This window comes from Sceloporus occidentalis, unplaced genomic scaffold (genome assembly GCF_023333645.1).
Source record: "Sceloporus occidentalis isolate IW3139 unplaced genomic scaffold, rSceOcc1.0.p SCAF_5, whole genome shotgun sequence".
NCBI classification, from domain to species: domain Eukaryota; kingdom Metazoa; phylum Chordata; class Lepidosauria; order Squamata; family Phrynosomatidae; genus Sceloporus; species Sceloporus occidentalis.
In genome coordinates this window covers 659,870-683,082 of record NW_028316985.1, presented here as the reverse complement: position 1 = coordinate 683,082, position 23,213 = coordinate 659,870, and the positions used below count along the sequence as shown (strand labels likewise).

General features: G+C 48.3%; 1 protein-coding gene across 1 annotated transcript in view; it reads left to right on the top strand.

Moving 5' to 3' along the window:
• The window catches only part of LOC149311503 (SH3 and multiple ankyrin repeat domains protein 3-like), a 425,035-nt gene that overhangs the window by 366,407 nt on the left and 35,415 nt on the right, over positions 1–23,213 (top strand). Inside the window, exons 19-22 of the mRNA XM_089526562.1 lie at positions 2,411–2,491; positions 5,091–5,114; positions 10,795–10,922; positions 11,843–11,936. Of these exons, the coding sequence (XP_089382688.1) occupies positions 2,411–2,491; positions 5,091–5,114; positions 10,795–10,922; positions 11,843–11,936 (327 nt within the window). The remainder of the gene's footprint in view (positions 1–2,410; positions 2,492–5,090; positions 5,115–10,794; positions 10,923–11,842; positions 11,937–23,213) is intronic.

Genomic DNA, 23,213 nt, shown 5'->3' with positions numbered 1-23,213 from the left:
TATGATTTCTTGACCACAGTCCCCATTTCTATCAATGATTGATCCCAGGAATGGGAATTCATTTACTATTTCTATTTCCCCATTGTCTAGGCTGAATCTGTGACAATTTTCTGTGGTTATTATTTTTGTTTTCTTTACGTTCAACATTAAGCCTGTCTCTGCACTTTCCTCCTTAATCTTCCTTAGTAGTAGTTCCAAGTCTGTGATGTTTTCAGCTAGTAGTATGGTGTCATCTGCATATATCTTAGATTGTTGATATTCCTTCCTTCTAGCTTCACTCCTCCTCCATCTTTGCCCAAGCCTGCCTTTTGTATAACTAGTACAGGATAACATTTGACAGGAGATGAAATAGCAAAGTCAGCTGGGTCTGATCACTTTTGGGGCACTCCAGTTTTGGAGCACCAGTGTGCACTGCCGCATCTGTAGGGCCTCCTGGATGCATGTGGTGTGGAGTTAGCATCAGCCAAGAAGGGCTTCCAGTCCATAATACCTGGAGGAAAGAGAATGAAAGAGAGAGAGAGAAAGAAAGAGGTCTTTCTGTGTATGGGACAGGCATGGGTTCAGGGAAGGATTGGTGGCAGCACAGGAGGAGGCAGAGTGGCAGGGAAGTGGGGCTGACATGGCGTGTTCAGCCAGAGGTGCCTTAAATCCACATCAGAACACACACACACCGGTTCCCCTTTCTGGCCCCAATCTCACCCTCCTAGGGCAAAGTGCCAAGCCAGGGAGACTGGCTACCCATCACCCTCCCAGCCCCAAGGGCAGCAGCGGCCGTCTCAGTGCCCCGATGCCACAGAAACATTGCCTGTGGAGAGCAGGGAGGGAGCTGAGAAGGTGAGGCGGCTTCCCTCCCACACAGTGAAGGAAACCGAGGGGGAGGGCAGACTCTCTGCCTATTTTTATTCATGTGGGTCTGCGTTGTGAGGAAGGCGCTCTGGGGCCGACTCCGCCTTCTCCGGCAGGGAGCCTGGCACCCAGAGCCAGGGAAGGCTCCACCAGGCAGCAGACGGGAGGGGAGAGGAAGGCGGCAGGCTACTCTCTACTCTGACACCGAGAGTGGTAATTATATCCTCGCCGCACAAGCGCACGAGATGGAGGGTTGGGATTGAGCTGCCAACCCTGCTTGCCATTGCCCATTCCTGGAGGGAGAGCGACAGACCCTGTTGCTGCCAGAGGGCAGGCCAGTCTAGGTGTGCCAAAGAGACTGGCACCCATACGTTGTCTGTGCCATAGACATCGTCACCGAAGCAAGCCTTGCCTTGTGCCGAGCGGACCGGCGCCAAAGGATCTCCATCAGCAACTCGGCTGGTACCAGGGACCCTTCTATCCCTGCCGACACCCCCCTGCCTTTGATCAGCGAGCCGGCATCCTCGAATGCTCTCCTTGCAGAGCAGGCTGGCACCTGTTCATCAATCCAGCTGACACCCTTCCTGTGGTACAAGTTGGACAATTCCTCTGGTGAGGGCTTGACCCACAGAGCCCCTTGTGGGGCCAGGTCTTCCGCTGGCACTCCGGATTCTGTGGCCTTGGCTGGATGGATGCACAAACACACCCTGCTTCCTCTCTCTCAGTTTTGTGAGGACCATGTGTGGGAATCGTGTTCTCTGCTCCATCCGCCCCTGTTTGGGGTCTCTGATGCAGGCATCTCCAGCAGGAGCTGGAAGCGCTGGTTTCCATAGCAACGTGGAGCGTTGAAGCCCGCATTGTTACGGAGGAGCAAGCAGGCGACGCGATGAGCCAGCCTCCCCATCCAGTCCTGCAAATCCCATGGCATATGGAGTCTCGCTCTGGCATCGCTGCTGGCTGGGCTGGCTAGGAAGTCCCCCTGCCAGCCCTGTCTTCAAGGCAGCGCTTGCTCTGGCCAGCTTGCTGCCAGAGGCACGTGCGGGAGCCGCCCCTGGGCCATGCCCTCCACTTCCCGGGCAACTACTGAGTTAGCAGAGAGCCGGGCAGGGAGGGAAATAGGAGCCTCACCATGAGAACAGGAGCCAGGCCGCTGCCAAAGGCACACATGGCAGGGAGCAGGCCGCTTGCCCAGGAAAGACACTGTTGAGCAGGAGGTCTTCCCTGGCTAGAGGCACTCTCTCGGACCAAGCAGAGCCCATGAAGTCTATCTCTGGGAAACTCTTGACTTGAGGGGCCGTGGGTCCCTGCTACAGTCCTTGCCTGTTGCTGTTCCCTGCTTGGCACCCTCCTGCCCGCCCCACCCTCGCCCTGCCCCTACCCAGCCACGGGACAATGAAGAAGTTTGCCTCCACGCGCAGCCTCAACAAGATCCTGCAACAGTGCGACTCCTCCTCCCGGGAGTACGAGGAGATCCAGGCCGTGGAGAAGAAGTGGCACCTCCACCTGGCCACCCCCCGCAAGTTGCTGGACCGGAAGTGCAAAATGCCCTCTCTCTTCCTTTCAGCCCCGCCGCCCCCCAAGAGGGCCCCCAGCACGACGCTGACGTTGCGCTCAAAGTCAATGACCGCTGAATTGGAGGAGTTGGGTAAGTCTCAGCGCATGGCACTGTGGGGCGGACATAGCAAGAGCATGCATGGTGGGTGGGCAATGATAGTGGGCAGCACCTCCCCAGACAGACGCATCATATCCCATCATCACAGGAGTCCCAGAAGCCCAAAGTTCCTTACTGGCAGCCATTCCCCCCACATCTACTTGAGCTGAGGCTGCTTCGGGGCCATTTCTCCATGCCTGGCCATCGGTGAAGATTGTGGGGAGGGACTTTCAGCACCACTTCTGCTACGGTCTGCATGCACTCCCACTTCTTCCTGGAGGTCAGTGCCACAAAGCGTGGGCTCCTGATCACTTCCTGTCTTCTTTCTTGGAAGTTCCTTGGGAGGAGTCCATGTGGAGGGTCACTGGCCCTCCTGGTTCTTTGGAACCCTGCAAAGCTCCTGTTTTACCCGACCACAGGCCAAGCTATTTCCAAAGATGGTCCTGCTATGTATTATGCCACTCTTTTCTTCCAAGATGGAATTCAAAGCAGAATATTTTGGGTTCCTAGCCAGCCTACCATCCAGGCACTCCTGCATGGTGACTGAACCGGGTGCTTTCAGGCCATGCCTTCTCATTCACCTCTTCACTGGGCTAATAGGAATCTTCTATCCCAACAACTCACCTTACCCTTCACCCCACAGAAAGATACCTTCTGCTGAGAAGGCCCCATTTGGCCCATCTAGCTTTGCCAGGGCCTCAGCCCAGGACTTTCCCAGAGCCGCAGCAAGAGATACATTTTTGTCAGATTTCAGGGGCTGGACTACATCCTCCTGCATGCAAAGTGGGCCCTTGTGGTCCCTCCTGGATTGGCCCAGTGCTCTCACATCTCCACTAAACCCACTTTACCCTCCTGAGGGTCCCCACAGAACCCCTGGGTCTTCTGAGCAGTCCAGCATTCCTAAAGGATTCAGGCCTCCCTCCTCTCTTTTGGTGTATGTTAAGCCATTCCACAGAGGTCTGCGCCAGTTTAGCAGTGCCCCCCTTCCAGTTCTCCACAACCCTCCAGCTATTTTGTTTGAGACCTTTGCATTTCTCTTCCCTCCCAACCCACTTCATCCTTCTATTCCTTTCATTGGCATTTTTGCATGGGGAAACCCTTGCCAGGGCCTTTGTGCATGTTCTTGGTCACTCCTTTTCTGGTTCTAGAGCTTCCTTGTGTCCAGTAGAGGACAGGTCAAGTGCTGGAGCAAGGGTGGCAACAGTCCCAATACAGGCCTAGAGAATGGTGGGCTGTGTCCACCTGGTGCCCATTACAGCAAGACTGTGGACTGTTATGCTGGAATAGAGGTTGTTTGGATGGTGGATCCACAATGTATTTGAGAATTGCATGGGGATAACTTATTAGAAGGGATCAGTATGGACTCTGTAAGGTGGTGACTTGAAATGTTGTTGGTCCCCTTTGGGCACCTAATCCAGTTTGGCTGTCATCTCTTCCATTGACTCAAGAGTTAGTGCGCACAGAGGAGAAAATGAACCTGTCTCTGGCTTTGTGGGGTCTCAGAAGGCCTGAGATGACCTTTCCGGCCAAAGACCAGGGGTAAGGTTGGAGTCCCTGACCTTGTTCAAACAGAAGTCCCAAGGAGGCCATTTCAGTATTCCCAAGACCCCTAGGAAGCATGATGATGATGCCTCCCCCTCAGAAGGCTGTGTGCCAGTTTTCTGTCACTAAAGTTATTTACCTCCTTTACAGTTTTCCAAGGGCCTCCTGGTCAGAGAGGGAAATGACCAGGAGGGGCATGAATACACTCACCTTCGATGAAGCAAAGACGGGAGGGGAGGGAAGGAGACCACAGTGGAGCAGGCAGGAGACCCAAATATTCTGGGAACCCAAAGTACTCTGCCTGATGCACTGCACTCTCCATTCCTTCCAGGCCTGCTGAAATGTTGGGGAGACTTAGCAAAGATGGAGTCCTTCCAAGTGGGCACTCTCTTCCTGGGGATGGGTTGCCAACAAGAGCAATGCCATGGCTTAGAACAGGCCAGCAAGCCTGTTGCCCTTGGAGTTACTCTGTAGTGAAGGGAAGGACACCTGCACCAGACTTTGGAAAAGGGACATGTTTGGTGCACAACTCCCAGTGGCTTGTGACCAAACTAGCTGGAGAATTCTGGGTCCCACAAAGGAACTTTTCACAAGTTTTGGCCTTCACATGCTTGCCTTCTGTTTTACAGCTCAGACATGAAGCACAAGCGTGGCTTGCTGGCCTTTTGTGGGGCAATCCTTGAGTGTTTCCTTAGGGTAGGAGGGGGGCAGTGGAGGGATTTGGGAATGAGAAGGCCAGACCCCAGGAAGTGCTCAGGGACTGGCAGAAATGACTGGCCGAATTTCCCTGCACCGTACCCTCCGTGACCCATGGCTAGCAAGGGAGGAGGATGCATGAAGAGTAGTGCATGAAAGGAGCATGTCTGGAGTTCTCCCTCTCTGGAAGTGTGCCTGTATCTTCATCCCAAAATGCTGCTCCCTCCCCCCGTAAGAGCTTGCAGACAAGGTGCAAGCATGCCCAGGTGGGATGGAGTACGGTGGGATGGGAGGGTCAGAGGGGGAAGCATGCCAACCAACCATTGATGTCTTGTGCTTTGTTTCTTATTCCAAGCCTCGATGCGGAGGAGGAAAGGGGGTGAGTGCACCCGCCCTGGTTCAGGGCTCATCCCACCCTGGGTTGCCCCCCTCCCCGCCAGTGCCAGTGGCAGGAGGGTGCCCCATAGCAGTGCACTGCAGACTGGCCAGAAAGAAATGAGTTGACCACTATGCTGGAGGCCCCTTCCCAGGCTCTAGGAGACACTCTTCAGTTTGGGGAATGAAATAAGTGAAACTTCTCTGCCACTTTGGACTCTGGCCAGACCTTGCTGACCTCCTGGCAGAGTATACATATCTACCAACATGTTTCCATGGGTTCTTGGGGAGTGGAGGGGGCAAAGGCTGCTTTCTCTCCCCCAGGTGTGCAAGGAGAGTAGGAAGAGAGCAGATGGCACTTTCTCAGCCAATGGGTAGAACTTTACTGATCATTTGTGGGGCACCCTCAAAGCAGCACATGGTTCAGGAGTGAGTCCAGACAGCCTCCGCAACATTGCAAGGGATTGGGGAATTGTGGCTGGTCAGCCTTTTGCAGCCACTGTTTATTTCCAAAATGTATATCCTGCCTTTCTCCCACATTGGGACTCATTGAATTCGGGAGTACTTTAAGTTTCTTGTCATCAGAAGATGATAAACATTTAAAATACTAGGTGGGGGAAATATCAAAAACCAAGAGTTAATGAAACACCATTAAGAACATGGGAGCAATGCTCAGGAATCATAGGGCTTTTCATTTATCAGAACAATTCTGATAAAAGCCCCATTTCTTCTCTCTGCTAACATGCTTCCAATCAGTAATACTCAATATCCAGAGGAACAGAATACATCATGCAAGAAATAGATGAAAATAGACTAAAACATCAAGAAAGGTTTCTGTTAACTCCATTCACTGCTCCCAAAATGGACATGCAGAGCTCCTTTCACATTCAAAGCAGAACTAGGGGCCGGTGATAGCAAAACTGAGTGTAGCCAGATTTTAAAACCTACATAAACTTACAAAATCTCAGTCACTAAAGTAAATGCGAGCATGAATTCTCACACCTTCAAATGGGATTTTGATGGGTTAACCTAACTGGGTGCTACTAATCCCCTTGACATAGAAGACACAGCAGAAACCATAGTGATGTGACAAACTGGCAGAATAACATCATGGAGCATACATACAAACCAAGCTGCCCAGCAAATGGAGAGGTCAAGGGCATGGGGGGAAAAGAGCAAGGGCATCTGCTACTCCAGCTGGCAAGAGTGTTCACCCCCCCCCCCAAAAAAAAAAAAAACCCAGCTTGTAGCCTAGGCTCCCACTGCCTGGTTTTTCCAGGAAATTATCTCTTATCTTCTTCTAACTAGAGCCTAGAATTATTGATACGCAGAACATCTCTCAGAAGGAAGGTCCAGGGAAGCTATAGAGGACCGTCATGATGTACAGGAGGCCACACAAAGGCCATCAGGTAGGACAGAAATGAGGCCCTGGAGAAAGGATGAGAAGCTTGGGAGCTTATCACACTGGGGCTAATTTTAGCATTGAAGAGAGGTTAAAGTGCATTTAAAGCATCCCGCAAATGAAGCAGAAATTGCAAATAATTGTGTGAATGATTATCACATGCAGTTGCACAAATAGCGTGATATTGGAAATGCATTGTTGTTAAAATCCCGAAAGTAAAAAGATGCCCGTTAATGCTTCTTTCTGACCACCTTAATGGCGGGTTTTGCACAATGTCATGTGAAATTGTTTCGCGTAATTATGCGATTTTTCTGAGATATTTACGGGACAAACTCCCGATCTTCTTCATGTGATAAACTCCTTAGAGGGCTGGAGGGACCAGAGACAAATGCACCCAAAGCAAGACACAACAACATGTTTACAAAGAGCTCCCGGCAGGAGGAAGTTGTGGGTGTGCCAGACGTTCCCATTTAAGGGGAGGAGGGTGCCAAGGATTGGCGGCCAGCCTGGGGAAGCAAGAAGGGAGAAGAGGAGCAGGCAGCAGGGAACGCTTAAGTCAAGCGGGGCTTCTCTGAGAAGGGGCAACTGAGCCAGCCCCCAGTTCCCCCACCCGAGAGGACTGAAAGGATGGTATACGGAGGCAGTGGAACAATTGGACGGTACCCTCCACAAGCCCCAGCTGCTCTTTGCATGTTACCCACAATGAATCTGTATCCTCTTGGCCTACTGTCCAGGTAGCTCACCCCAGAGCCTGCCATGGCAGCAAGAGAGGCAGTGCCTCTCTCACCCTCCAACCATTACCCAAATTGTTCCTTCTCATGGGGGTTTTATTCCCATGGGGCTTTTTTCAGGCATACGTGTGCATGCCCCCATGAGTGGTTGAGAGTAAAAGCATGCTAGGTGCACCAATGGTTAGAAACCCTTCACCAGAGCTTAGGAAAGGTACTCCTTTGGAGTGTAACCCCTGGAATACCTCATCCAGCACACCTAAGGAGCACCTTTCCCAATCTCCAGCCTTCCTCCACCAGTTTGTCATTCTGTTCATCCACAGAACTGCTTTTCTTTAAGACAAAGACCTTTGTGACACACATTTTGGGTCTCTAGTCTCCCCAGAGTAGAATCAGGAAGGGGGCTCTTTTGGAAGGACCTAGGCAATGCAGACTGCCAAATGGGAGGTAAATGGGACCTGGTCTTAAGGAAGTCAAGGAGGGCAGGGCAGGCATTGCCAAGCATGAAGGCGGCAGAGGAAGCGAAGGAAAGCTTCTGATAGCTTTCTGTGTGGCTGACCTTAGCCCATCGGGAGCAAGAAGAGAAAACTGAAAATTAATAAAAGGAACATTTTCACAGCCACTGCATGTGAGGAGGCTGCGGGAGTCAGGCTGGCAGGCGTACCTGTGACCAAAAGCCTGGCAGAAATGAGATGGGCTGGTGGTGGGGTGTGTGTATGTTCTGAGCCTCTAGGTGCCAAGAACAGAATTTAGATGGGTCATTATTTGGGGAGGAGAGAATCAGGCAGGGAAAGCTGACGCACCTAACAGTGTCTGAAAGTAAAAGCCATTGGCATCACTTTCTGCCCTGTCAGGTGCCACTGGATGACATGAAAGAAAAAGCATTTTGCACATGCTCACGGACAGTACTGTTACAGTCGGCCCTTGGTATCCGTGGGGGATCCGCTCAGGACCCCACACATAGAGATACCAAAGTCCATAGATGGTAAATTTCAATGGCAGTGTGTGCACATGGCCGCACCGCCATTGGGACAGCCCCTGTTCTCTCCAGTGGTGGTGCGTGCATGCGGCCGTGCTGCCATTAGTTACATTGGGACTTGTATGGAGGGATTCATACCAGGGGTGGATAAATTGCAGTCTGTGGGTTGCACATTGGACCCAGGCCCATTTTGTGGAGCCTGTAACCCCACAAGGAGAGTTAGAAAGTCCCTTGCCCCACTCATTACATTTTAGCCAGTGGTTCAGCTCCCAAATACTTCCAAGCCATCACAAAACAGATTTGTCTCCTTGCCTGCCAATACCTTAGACTTCCCAAAAGTGGAAGCGCAGTCAGCTGTTAGGGAGCTCACAGGAGGGGAAATGCCCTTTATAGTAGCCTACCCCTGGTTTACAAAAATAAATATATAAAGGGCCAGCATCCCCTTTGACACTGGGTAGAGTATAACGTTTCACCAGGGTACCCATGGGGGTGGTCCTGAGTTCAATGGTGGCCAGCCAGGTTCATGAGATCGCTCCCCTGGCATACCATTTCTGTACGCCAATCAGTGCCCATTTGGGCCAGGGAAAGGGAAGAAATGTGCCATGGTGCAGTACACCTGCCATTACACAGATGGAGAGGGAAGCATTGTGCAAGGACTACTGCATGTCGCCTTGCACAGCATCCCAAAAAGTACTTGCTGTAGCATAAATCCAAGGTGATTTCTGGACAAATAATTCAGGTGGCTCAGATAACGTAAAGTGAGCTTTAATAAAAATTGGTAGGGAAAGGGATCTTTTAGCACCTTTGGGACTAACTGAAAGAAAGAAGTGGTAGCATGAGATTTTGTAGACTAGAGCCTACCTCCTCAGATGCTCAAATCTACAAAAACACATGCTACCAACTTTTTTTGCTCACTATGGCCCATTACAGACCACCCAAAAGGGGCGGTCTTGGGCCGCTGCCGGTTGCAGTGCGGAGGAGCCGCAGCAGCCAAACCGCGCGACTCCTCTGCGCTGCAAAAAAGGAGTGCAGAAATCGCACTCCTTCCGGCAACTCGAAAGAGCCGCCGCAAGTGCCAAAGCACGCACTCGCGACGGCTCTTCCGGGTTTAGACGTCTGGACGCTGCGCGTCCGTTACGTCAAGATGGCCGCGTCCGTCTGTATAGGGCGCCGCCATCTTGCTGTACGGAATACGCGCGAGGGGCAAGGCGCGTCTGGAAGCGCCGCCCCTCGCGTGTATTCCTGGCGCAACAACGGTGCTGCTTAGGCCCATCTGTAAGGTGCCTTAGTCTCAAATGTGCTACAAGATCCCTTTCCTACCGATTTTCCAGACTAACATGGCTATGTCTTTTAATAAAAGCAGCTAATTCTGAAGAGAGACAAATTCACATTTACTCCCTTTTGGCAACAGTCTGTGTCATGTTTGGAGTACATGAATGGAGAATACCATTTTTATATGTAACCTGAATCAACATTCATCTTACATATTAAAATGGCAAAAGCAGCATGCAGTCCCAGAGACGGGTGTCATCACACACTACCTAAGAAACATTCCTGACTATCTTATGTTTCCTCCTCATTTGTTTCGCCACATCTTCTTGAGATAAATATGTGAAGCTGGAATATCTCTCCTGAAAGTCTGAGCTGCTATCAGTATCTAGCCATGCCTCTGGTAGCTGCAGGAAGTCACATGGTGGAAAAGGTGGGCGACCCATGGCAGAGACTAAGTTAGAGGCAAGTTCAAGAGCCTTGGGCATGTTGCTGAGATTGCTGGTCCATCTCTCTTTCATCACAAGCTGCTTGTTGATGCCCCTAAAAATACCTGCACCCCAAGAAGCCACTTGGGTCATCACTGTGAGCAGGAATGAGTGAGGGAGCTCTGAACTGAAACTGTTGTGCTTCTTCTGGAAGACCATTGACTGATTTTAGGAAGGCCAGACGGGACCAGTTTTAAGGGTTGAAGGGTGGTCTATATTGACCCTAGACAGCGAGAAGGATGGAGTCATAGATCTGGGCCAGTTATAAAAATCACTGGAATGGCATAAAAAGCTTAGGTGCATTAAAAAAATAATAAACATAAGTTCATGTCACATAAGGCAGTATTACTTAGCATTCTTTTAAAAGACGCTTTAAATAGGGCTGCATTAACATGGCTACTGCCTGGGCTTGGAGAGCAAAAGTGGGTGCTTTTCAGGCAACTGTGATTCCCAGCTAATGGTTCTTCGTATGTGGCCCCCAATGATCATTTGGGAGATGCTCTGCTTGGACACAGCCGTGTTTTGTCTCCTCTTGGGATGACGGCATCTTCCTCCATTCCAGTGATGTAACAGCCAGCCAAGTGCTGGAGTTGTCTTGTAGTCTTCTTCCAAGGGGCTGCTGCGGGGTCACGCTGTTTGGGGAAGGCACTTCTTCTCTGCCAAGTGAATGGGGTGCCATATCCCTTCTTCTGCCCTGGGCCCTGCAAAGGCCTTCAGCCTCCCTTGATGCCACCCCAAACCCTCCCCTTTGCAGTATAGCTCACCCACTTGATAGGTTCAAGACCCAGCTAACAGGTTTGGTGTGTCTGACTTTGCAGAGAAGCTGGATGAGATCTTGGCAGCTGCTGAGCCTTCATTGAGAGCTGACATTGTTGAAGCAGATTCCAGGGCAGCCACAGTGAAGCAGAGACCAACCAGCCGAAGAATCACCCCTGCAGAGATCAGTGTGAGAGAAACCGAGGGGCAATTGGGGCAGGGGGTGGGGAGGGGGATGCCAAAGCCCTAAACTGGGAAGAAGTTTGGGGCAGGAAGGGGAGAATCTCAGCAGGAGCAGAGACCTCTGTCCAAGGCCAAATTAATACCTGGATAATGTTCCTTTGCTGAAAAGTCAACACAAGGAGATTGGGAGTGAAGGCTCGAGTGTGCAGAATCATCCTTAGGATTTGCTGCGATCTTCATCAGACACACAGCACAACACACTCCATAAAACGTTTAGCATGACCTTGTTAAGCCAGAACATGTTTAGGTATGCACTAAAAAACCATCACTCTTTAGCACACCTGAAAAGATGGAAGACATGAACTTAAGTCAAGTGGACAGAGGTGAATTTCGGTGGCTCTTGTGGGATTAGTCCCCAAGTGTTCTAGTATTTGCTGGGTGCTAGTTGGGTTTAAGTCTTACGTTAGAATTAGGCATGATGGGCTAAAGGCTTTGCAAGAAGAAGTAGTGAAGGTAACTCACTGTAGTTTGACTTCTCTGCTGTCTTGACCAGAAGGTGCTTGCATGGTTTGGTCTCTCTATCACAACAGGTGCCAGATAGCTGACTTGGGCATTGGTGAAATGCTTCATTTCCTTGCAGCTGCATCCCAGCCAGAGGCATGCTAGGCCCGACCCCATCACATGCGGCTTTTGGGGTTGAGACCAGCATCTAATGTTTTTTGGAGCTTTAGAGGGTCCTGAGCAGTTGTCCTGTAAGTGTCAGACACAGAGTTTGGAGCCAGGATCTCTTGTTTGTAATGGGGTGGGAGCGCTCATGGCCCTGATGTTCCTTCTCAGAGACTGATGGAAACCAAAACCCCCAAAAAGATACCTTGATGTCTTGTTCCCAGCTAACTGGGGGTCCTTCTTGTCCTGTTTCTTTTCTAGTCACTGTTTGAGCGGCAGGGGATGGCAGCGCATGGTGGGCCAGAGAAACCTCATGTCTCCCTACGCAAAGGAATCCCACGGACAAAATCTGTAGGTAAGCCTGATACTCCCTCTGTTACCCAAAATTCATTGATATCCCTTAAGAGCACCAGACACGGACCCCAGCGGCTCCCGGGGTCCTTGGGTTTTCAGCAGAACCGCCTGTGTTTCTCTGAGGCTAACTGTTGGGAAATGTAGTTCTTCCTTGAGGATCGTTAGAAACTCAGAAAGTAAGCAAGACTGTTTAATCTCACTAGCAAAGCTTACTCAGCAGAAAAATGATGATGATGGTGCAAGCAGGAATAAAACTTTATCTAACTCACTCCTCTCCCAGCCACGTGTCCCCAATAAAAACACACACTCACTTGGTTAAAAGTGAAAAAGAAAATAAGTTTACTTACAAAATCATGTGTATGAAGAGATACACAGGTCTAGCTTCATGTTGCAAGAAAAATGAGGTAGAAAAGGTAGTCTCCATACATCTTAAGAAGTACGCTATCCCAGCATCTTCTCAGCTCCAGGCATAGGCATGCTGATTAGTAAGTAAGCAAGTTTAGTAATGGAGTCTCATCTCTGCTGCTTCTTCACCCAAGAACAAAGGTAATTAGGTGTCCTCATGGTAAACAGGAAATGAGGAGGGGAAGTTAATAGCAATAAAACTACCATTGACATGCATTCCTAGAAAAGGTCTTGGCCTAAAAGCATCATAGAGATATAGTACTAGAAAGGCTTAGCATGCGGTTGCTATCATGATGGAGGCAGCCTTTCTCAGATTTAGGCATCATTTGAATGGGTTAAGGACACCTTCAGCTGCACCGGCAGAGGCCTAATTCATCCATCTGTCTGTCTATTTGTCAGTATGTCTGTCTCTTTATTTATACCCTGCCTCAAGCCCAAAATTGAGACACAAGGCCCTTTACTGCTGCTGCTTCTAGAACAGCAGCTCAACCAAGCATGGCATGGCATTTGCATGGAGACTGTGCTCTCGGCTCAGCTGCCCAAATGCCATGGGGCCAGTCCCTCCATCCCCAAAAGTGGGATGCTGTTGCACACTGTAGGTTGAAAGTGTGGCTCAGAACTGACTAGGGCTTACCTCCATTTCATAATTCTGGGATTATTTAGACTTTGTAGATTGGGAGGCGCTTTTCCTATTTAAAACAGGTTTGGGGAACCAGGAAGGTTATTTCATTTCTCAGTGATACTCCAATCATCACCAGGAGCATTTTTATGAGTGATTTATTCACTTCTTCTTTTTTTTAATGGAGGCATTCTAGGCTTTCAGGATTTAAGGGGTTAGGGGCTGCATGTGGCCCAATGACATTTATTTTATATGCTGCCTCTTTCCAAAGGCAGCTCACAGAAGGAAATCAATCATGGAAGAGACCCCAAGAAGGGCCCTGATCCAGTCTAACCCCCTTCTGCCATGCAGGGACTCATAATCAAAGCATCCCCATTGAAAGGTGGCCATCCAGCCTCTGCTTTAAGACCTCCAAAGAAGGAGACTCAAAGGCAGCATCTTCCACCGTCCAACAGCCCTTACTATCAGAAAGTCCCTCCCAATGTTTAGGTGGAATCTCTTTTCCTGTCGTTTGCATCCATTGCTCCATTGTGTCCCGTTCTCTGGAGCATCAGAAAACAAGCTTGTTCCATCCTCAATGTCTAACTAAACTGTCTAACTAAAAGATTGTATGTACAGCGCTGTGTAAATGTACAGCGCTTTATAAATAAAGGTTAATAATAATAATAATGTGACACCCCTTCAAACACTTAAACAGGGCTATCATATCACCTCTTCTCTTCTCCATACTGAACATCCCCAGCTCCCTACGTTGTTCCTTATAGGGCTTCATGGTTTCAAGACCCTTCACCATTTTAGTCACTCTCCTTTGGACATCTTCCAGCTTCTTCCTTTTTCAATTGTGGTGCCCAAAACTGGGCACAGGGCTATTCCAGGTGAGGCCTGACCAAAGCAGAATAGAATTCCCTTGATTTAGACGCTATACCTCTATTGATCAAAATCAAAATTTACAGTGCAGTTTAAAAAACAATTAAAATAGTCACAATGAAAACAATATAAAATTATTTTAAAGCATACAAAAGTTAAAAATAAATAAAAATAAAACACACCCGCCCAGTGAGAATGCCTCCTTGGTGCAATTGCATATTAAAAGTCTGCTGGAACAAAAAGGGTTTTTCCTGCCAGCGAAAGGAAAGCAAGGAGAGACCAGCCTAGCCTCTTGCAGAAAGGGCTTCTGGAGGATAATTGGGGGGGGGGGGACCTTCCTTCCTCAAACATTTTGTTCTCTTTATGGATTCCAAATGTGCTTTCTTAGAAATACCTGACAAGAAGCCTTCCTCCTAAGTAAAGGGTCTCCAGATGTGAGTAAGGACTGATGCCCTCCTGGCTGGCTGGAAAAGTCCATTCTCTGTGGTGGCATTCTGGAAAAATGAGAAAAACTTGGTTAGGCATCTCTTTCATCATCCAACACTGTTGGGAAAGAGATGCTTCTCTCAATTGGACAACTAGTTAGGGGACCAGCTGGTCCTCCTCTGGCCTCTCAGTCTGACATAGTCCTACCTCTGACCCTTCCCACCCCACTGATTTCAGACAGCAGCCCACAACCCTTCCAGGATCAAGAACCCTGGGCATTTCTTCCCCACTCTGGCCACGGAGAAGCTGCACTGTTTCCCTACGTTCTTTTGCTGATACTCTTACCCTAAGATGTGAATCTGATGGCACTATGCTGTGACACCACAGCAGTTCCAACAAAGGGTTGGAGATCATAGAATCCTAGAGTTGAAAGAGACCCCAAGAAGGGCCCCGATCCAGTCCACCCCCTTCTGCCATGCAGGAACTCTCCATCAAAGCATCCCCATTGACAGATGGTCATCCAGTCTCTGCCTAAAGACCTCCAAAAAGGACTCCATCACACTCCATTGAGGGAGTGTGTTCCACTGTCAAACAGCTCTTACCCTCAGGATATTCTTCCTAATGTTGATCGGGAATCTCTTGTCCTGTATATTTCAGGACAATAGTGTGCTTTTAGTCTGTTATCTAAGTAAGACCAAGAGGTAGACCAGGCCAATGTTCCACTGTGGTCCCATGCTTAGGACTGAGGCCCAAATCATTTGATAGAGAAAATACAGATGTTCTCAGATGTGCCTTAAACAATACAGTCAGCCCTCTTTATCCATGGATCTTTTATTCACAAATTCAAGCATCCTTGGCTTGAAAATACTTTAAAAATATAGAAATTCCATATCACAAACCTTAATTTTTCCATTTTTATATAAGGGTGACCATTTTTCTATGCCATTGTATTGAATGGGACTTGAGTGTGCATGGATTTTGCTATCCATGGGGGGTTCCTGGAACCAAACCTCAGCAGATAACAAGGGCCCACCGTACAAACCGCACCACGTTCCTGTGCCAGTCAAGGGCCATATGAAAAGAAATCTGCCCTGGCCTTTCGATTTCATTTGCCAAGTCTTCTGAATTTAAAATGAGGGATAGTTTCTGTACACCTTTATGAAAAACTTGTGGCTACGGCGAGGCTGTCTGTTTTAACTGTGCATAAATGAAAGGAATGTAGAAGAGGGGCAAATATGCTTCTTTTGCAAACACAAACACACACTTATCTCAGTCGCTATGGCCCAAAACGCACTGCTTTAACTGCCTGGGCTCAGGGCAATCCTGGGAACTGTAGTTTATTGTGGCATCAGAGCTCTCTGACAGAGGAAGCTAAATGTCTCACAAAACTATGCTTCCCAGAATTCCCTACCATTGAGGCAATGCAATTAAAGCAGCCCACGGTTTCTGGCAGTCATCGGTCATTTCTTCATTTATACGACTCTGTTCCATTCTTCTTGGCAGTATAGCCAATAGATTTGTATGGCTCATTCCGCTGATATTCCATGAAATAAATAAATAATAGTTATTTTCTGTTTTCACATAGTGTTTTGGTGATTCTTTTTCTTTCTTGAGCACATGAAAAGGCTCCCTTTCTCCAACAAAGGGAGTCTTTTCCCTGGAGGGGGGTCCTTTTAGATGCAGTTCTGCATTCATGTGCGGCAGGACATCTAAATGTTCTCTGTCATGCAGCATTATTATTTTCTTCTGTTTTGCAGCTTTCATGAAATGTCCCATCCCCGTTGGGTCTGCACTTATTGCTGCAAGAGGTGTCTGTTTAAGAGCACTTCCCTCTCTTGTGGGCATCTCAAAGGGCTGTTGTCTGCTTACAGTCATCCACATCCCAGACGGTTGTGTCAGGTAGAAGTCACAGCAGGGGATGTTGCCACAGCGGGGCACAAAATGAAGGCCTCCTTCCCCTCCGTAGAATTTCCCTCATCTCCAAATTTCCAGCATTGTAGTCACCATAACCTCCAGCTGAGCATTGAGAAATACAGTTTAGGCTTCCAAAGAAAAGGGTCAGCAGGCAAAGGCAACCAAGGAAGGGTCAACAAAAAATATAGTAAGAATCCTAGATGCAAATGGTTTTCAGTGTCTCACTCTTTGCAGTGCTAGAAGTTTGGGACTGGAAGAAGAATTCATTGGAGGATAGTATTCTTATTTGTGGGGCAATGTCCCTATTTTGGTCCATACCTCTTTATCATCCTCATTGCCCTTCCGTTAACTCACTCCAACTTGCCTATGTCCTCCCTAAAATGAGGTCCCAGAACTGAACCCAGGGCTCCAGATTAGGCCTGACAAGCACACAGTATAGTAGGACTATTACTTCCTTCACCTTGAAAACTAAGCTCCTGTTAATGCAGGCTAAAATATTATTTGCCTTCTTCGCTGGAGCACCAGATTAATGATTTACGTTCAGCTTGTGGTGAACAATAACCTCCATGTCCTTCTCGTATGTAGTATGGCTGAGTCATATAACCCCCATCCTATACTTGTGCATTTGTTGTTGCTGTTGTTTTGTAGCCTAAATGTATTTTGCATTTGTCCATGTCAAATTTTATTCTATTAGTAGCAGCTTAATTTTCTAGTTTATCCAGGTGCTTCTGCATTCTGTTCCTATCTTCCAGTGTGTTGGCTACCCGTCCCAGTTCTGTATCATCCACAGACTTGATAAGGCTTCCCTTCATCCCACCATCTAAGTCCTTGATAAAAATATTGAAGAGTGTCGGTCCCAGGATGAACCCTGCGGCACTCGACTCAAAACCTCCCTCCAGACTGAAGTACTGCCATCAATGACTTTACTTTGAACATGGCTTTCCAAGCAATTATGGATTCATCAGATGATGTTTCCATCACTTTGCTAATCAAAATATCATAGGGGACTTTACTAATCCAGATAAATGATATCTACAGCATCCCCCCCCTCCCCCCCCCCCGCTACTAAACTAGTGACCTGACCAAAATAAGATAAAATATTCTCTGACGATGCTGGTCAAACATCAGGAAGAAAATCTTCTAGAACATGGCCAAAGAGCCTGAAAAACCCACAAAAAACCACAGATATAATATTAGTTTGCAAGTTTTGTTCTCGAGAGACCCATGCAGAAAAGGGCCCTTTGGGACAATGAGGCACCCAAGAGACAGACACTTCACTTACAGCCTGGTGTACTATCAGATTTGGCAAACTGAAGCAGTTACCAAACAGGCTAACTGGAGGCTTGATAAAGGCCAATCGAGCAATTTCCCCCGTCTTTCATACCAAGAGAGCTTCATCAGAGCTTAAGTCTACCTCCTCAGATCCAGGAGGGTAATGGAGCCTATGCAAAACCGTGCTGCCACAGCCCAGTCGGTCCATCACAAGCTATATTTTATATGTTGGTCACAAGACCAGCCTCTGTCCTCCGGCTGCTAGAACCCATTTTTCTCAGCAGAAATAAAACAGTCTCTTAAGAATGGATTGAAAGCAGCATATAAATTAAAACAATGACTTAAAACAAGTCCCAGATCGAAGTTCTTTGGGGAGTGCGACTGGAGGTTGGTTACACGCAGTAAGGCAATCGGAGTTCAGTACATCAAGCGGCAGAATCACGATTTGCACAGAGGATTTCACACTAAAGGAAGAGAATCAACAGCCCTCTCTAACTTACAGAACAGAGTAACAGAAGAATGAATAGGAAACGGGTATGAAAGGGGTACAGGGTTGGAAGAAGAAGGAACAAATTCACTGGGAAATAGTTTCTTTTGTGGGTTTTTCAGGTTATGTGGCCATGTTCTAGAAGAGTTTCTTCCTGACATTTCACCAGCAACTCTGGCTGGCATCTTCAGAGGAAGAAGATGCCAGCCACAGATGCTGGCGAAACGTCAGGAAGAAACTCTTCTAGAACATGGCCACATAGCCCAAAAAAACCACCAAAAAAACCAAACCCCAACGACAACTATGGATGCCGGCCATGAAAGCCTTTGACTTCTCACTGGGAAATGTTCCCACCAGAGCTCCAAATAACTGTGCTCTGTCATTAAAGGTCACTCACTGTATTTCCATCACATCAGCTGCGTATCCACAGCCCCACCAGGTCTCTTGGTGGAGAGAGGTGGGCTAGCCGGAGAGAAAGACAGGCTTGGCATTAGGGCAGCTGGGATTTATAGCATGGGAAATGCGTCACAACAGAGAACTTCATTCCATCTTGGAATGAAGGACCCCGTGGAGTCCAAACCCAGTAAATATCACAGGAGATGAATGGTAAACCCAAAGTGCTCTTACAAGAGGCCTGAGCTTCAGAAGGCATGGTTGCAGCGCTGTTCCCATTGAGAAAGGAGCGATGCAAGTCATTTGTTCCGGAAGCAGGAACAGCTGACAAATGGTTATGAGTCACAACCCAGCAGTTTCTGAACTGTTTTTTTCCTCTGCGTGACGCTGAGCCATGCTAACGGAGAAACAGAGATCCAAGAATGGCTCTCTGGAGTGGAACTCTTTCAGGTAGACCCAGAATTAGAAGTGTAAATGCTCCGGTGGCAGAAATGCAGACTGCGAGGAGGAGGAGGAGGAGGAGGAGGAGGAGGAGGAGGAGGAAGGTAAAAGGGCAGCAGGAGGGTCTAGTATATTTGGGTACCAGGCTGATGGACCAATTGCCCAGGTTCTGAAAAAGAGGGCTCTTGCCACCATCAGGATAGCATCCTAACAAGCCCCTAACAGATAGCTAGAGTAGACCCGTTCAAAAATTGTTGAATAGATTTAACCACTATTCGGTTAACAGATTACAGAAGTGCTAAAATTCTTAAGAGGGCAGGTGCTGATCCCACTCCAGCTATCCTATGGTCTTAGAAGGGTATTTGCACAGCCTGGCATCCTTCTGTGGGGCCAGCCTAATGCTCTCCCATCTCAAGCAGTTGCCCCACATAATCTGAAGGAAAGGCCAAGGCCTACCTGGCAGCAGATGGTGCTGGGGGCTGTCTCCTCTGGAGGGGCGATAAGTGGTCTAAGAGATGCTGCTCGGCATAGCCAAGGGCAATACACCTATCAGACATATGCAAAGACTCACCAGTGCCTCCCCTGCCTTGTGGGAGAGGCCAGTCCCTTGACTGCCAGGCTGGCCTTTCTCATTTGTCCATGCATTTTGTAAGAGAGAAAGAGAGACAAAATAGGCCTTGATCATCTTGAGCCCCTTGGTTCATAAAAGGTGGTTCAGGGACACCGGAAACCAAGTGAGAGCCATTTCTCCTGGCTCTTTAATCAGGGGCAGGGCATTGTTTTGGCCCTAGGAACTGAATTTCCCTTCCAGGCCAAGACCAGACTGGTGCTGGGTGATGTCTCTGGGGGTTCCCAACAGAAGCCTGAACCTCACTGTCTTCTGGCCCTGCTCTGTTACCCCTTTTCACTTTCTCCATTCAGAGAGAGGTGCTGGTGCTGGTTGGCTGGTAGCCTCCAGATCACTGGATGTGAAGCATTCGCTCCAGGTTTTACTCTGAATTTTAACAGAGTATCCAAGAGGCTGAATCCCACCTCTGAAACAGGTTCAGCAACTTGTGTTTGGCAGCTCTGTTAAAGCTTGAACTAAGGTTCAGGGTGGACATGGACCCCACCAGCTGCCACAGGAGAGAGGCCTCCAGGTCCATGCCCATTCTCCCTTGTGGGGCACAAGAAGAGGGTGCCTTCATGGCCTCTTCCTGGGAAGGTAGGAGGCACGCAGGGGGCTCTTCTCCATTGGGAAACAAGAGAGAGAGATGGGGGGAGCAGGAAACCTCAGTGGGATGGATTGGGCTGAGTTTCTCCTCCACTGTGTTGGGTGCCTGCAGAATTGCTAAGAGTCTGAGCTGCACTGGACCCGTTGCAAAGCCAGTCTCAAATAACCTTGAAAGCATCTTGATGGGCTTAGCCCTTAAAGCACAGGTTTTGCTCTGGACAGTGGCTGCTTTTATGCCAGAACTTGGAATCAGTCCCTCGCCTGCATTCAACTCTTATGAATCCTAAGAAAACTGAACAGAGCATTAATCTCAGGTGCATCCCCACATCCTTTGTGGCATTTTTGTGAACAGTCAGGCTATCTCAAAAGGATTTTGTGACTCATGCAGTGAAGTGGGATGGTGGGAGACAGAGGGCAGACAAAAGGAAGGTACCACTTCACTAAGAACATAGTTAGGCTGATGCAGCAAGGCCACTGGCCTCGATGGCTTTATATAAAGGGATTAGACAGATCTGAGGAGGAAGACGAAAAGAAGGAGGAAGCAGCCATCACCGCCAACAAATCTTGAGGGTGTGATACTGATTCCAGGATCAGAGGCTCCATGCTGCATGCCAACTGCAGGGGAGTGCTATTGCCCAGCTTCTGGGCTTTCCACCAATGGAAAGAGTTTTCTGGCACAGATGGACTCAAATCATTCAGTGGGTTGCCCTTGCCAAGACTTCTGATGGTGTCTTGCCTGTGTGTCAGCAGTATTCCAAGAGAGCCAGCATGGTGCAGTGGTTTGAGTGTTGGCCCATGACTCTGGAGTTCGAATCTCTGCTCAGCTGTGGAACCCCCTTACGTGTGTGTAGGTTTTCCCTTTTTCACACAGCTGTACTTCCGTGGCTGCTTTTGAATGGACATACTCAGTTAATGATTGCATAAACAGAACTCCACAGGTGCCACTATTTCACATGGGCCTAAATCCAGTTGTTAGGATTGACCCGCATGTTGGCTCAACAACATTCAGCAAGCCCCTGAATGGCTCTCCTTTAAATGGGGCCAAACGGCAGGTTTCATTCCATGGAGCTGCTCATTCTAAGGCAGTGCGTAACTCTGGAGAAGCCAGGCAGAGTCAGACACGTCCTAGACTTTAGGAGAGCAGATTTCAGTAAACTTAGAGAAGTATTGAGGGTGATCCCATGGTCAGAAATACTAAAAGAGAAGGGAGTTCAAGATGAATGGGAGTTTTTCAAAAGGGAGATACTGAAGGCACAATTTCAAACAGTTCCATTGAGAAAGAAAAACGGGAGGTGTCTCAAGGAACTTTCAACGGAGCTAAGTTTTAAACGGAACATATATAAGAAATGGAAAAAGGGGGAAATCACCAAAGAGGAATTCAAAGAAATAGCAGACATGTGTAGGGGTAAAGTCAGAAAAACTAAAGCGCAGCATGAGCTCAGGCTTGCTAGAGAGGTTAAAAAGAATAAGAAGAGATATTTTGGATATGTCTGCAGCAAAAGGAAGAAGGAAATGGTAGGGCCACTGCGTGGAGAAGATGGCAAAATGCTAACAGAAGAGAGAGGAAAGGAAGAGTTACTCAAGACCTTCTTTGCCTCAGTCTTCTCAGAAAAGGAAAAGGGTGCTCAACCTGAGGATAATGGAGCAGAGGACAGAATAGGGGAATTTCAGCACAGAATAAGTAAAGAGATAGCAGAGGAATACCCTGTTAATCTCAATGAATGTAAGTCTCCAGGACCAGATGAACTCCATCCAAGGGTATTAAAAGAACTGGCAAATGTCATATCGGAGCCATTGGCCATAATAGCCTTTGAGGACTCCTGGAGAAGAGGAGAAGTCCCAGACGACTGGAGGAGGGCAAACGTTGTCCCCATCTTCAAAAAGGGGAACAAAGAGGATCCCAACAATGATCCTCCAGTTAGTCTGAGATCAATCCCAGGAAAGATTCTGGAGCAGATCATTAAACAGAGAGTCTGTGAACATCTAGAAGGCAATGCCATAATCACAAAAAGTCAACACGGGTTTCAGAGAAAGAAGTCATGCCAGACAAACCTTATCTCTTTCTTTGATAAAATGAAGGGAATGCTGTGGATGTAGTAGATCTTGATTTCAGTAAGGCCTTTGACAAGGTTTCCCATGACAGTCTGGCAAACAAGCTTGTAAAAGGTGGGCTAGACAAGGTAACTGTTACATGGATTTGTCATTGGTTGACCGGCCAAACCCAAAGGATGGTCAGCCATGGCTCCTCTTCTTCATCCTGGAGAGAAGTGACCAGTGGGGTGTCCAGTGGGGCTCTGTCCTGGGCCCAGGGCTATTCAACATCTTTATCAATGACCTGGATGACAGAATTGGGAGCATACGTATCAAATTTGCAGATGACACCAAATTAGGAGGAATAGCTAATACTCCAGAGGACAGGATCAAGATCCAAAATGATCTGAATAGACTAGAAAGCTGGGCCAAAGCTAACAAAATGAAATTCAACACAGAGAAATGTAAGGTATTGCACTTAGGGCGGAAAAATAAAATGCACAGATATAGGATGGGTGACACCTGGCTGAATGAAACTACATGTGAAAGGGATCTAGGAGTCCAAGTAGACCACAAGTTGAACATGAGTCAACAGTGCGATGCGGCAGCTAAAAAGGCCAATGCAATTTTAGGCTGCATCAATAAAAGTATAGTGTCTAGATCAAGGGAAGTAATAGTGCCACTGTATTCTGCTCTGGTCAGGCCCCACCTGGAATATTGTGTCCAGTTCTGGGCCCACAATTCAAAAAGGACATTGAGAAACTGGAGCCATGTGTCCAAAGGAGCGAGACCAAAATGGTGAAGGGTCTGGAAACCATGCCCTATGAGGAACGACTCAGGGAGCTGGGGATGTTTAGCCTGGAGAAAAGAAGGTTAAGAGGTGATATGATGGCCCTGTTTATATATTTTAAGGGATGTCATTTTGAGGGAGGAGCAAGCTTGTTTTCTGTAGCTCCAGAGAACAGTACCCAATGGAGCAATGGATGCAAGCTCCAGGAAAAGAGATTCCACCTCAACATTAGGAGGAACCTCCTGACAGTAAGGGCTGTTTGACAGTGGAACGCACCCCTTCCTCGGAGTGTAGTGGAGTCTCCTTCCTTGGAGATCTTTAAACAGAGGCTGGATGGCCATCTGTCAGGAATGCTTTGATTGGGATTTCTTGCATGGCAGGAGGTTGGACTGCATGGCCCTTGTGGTCTCTTCCAACTCT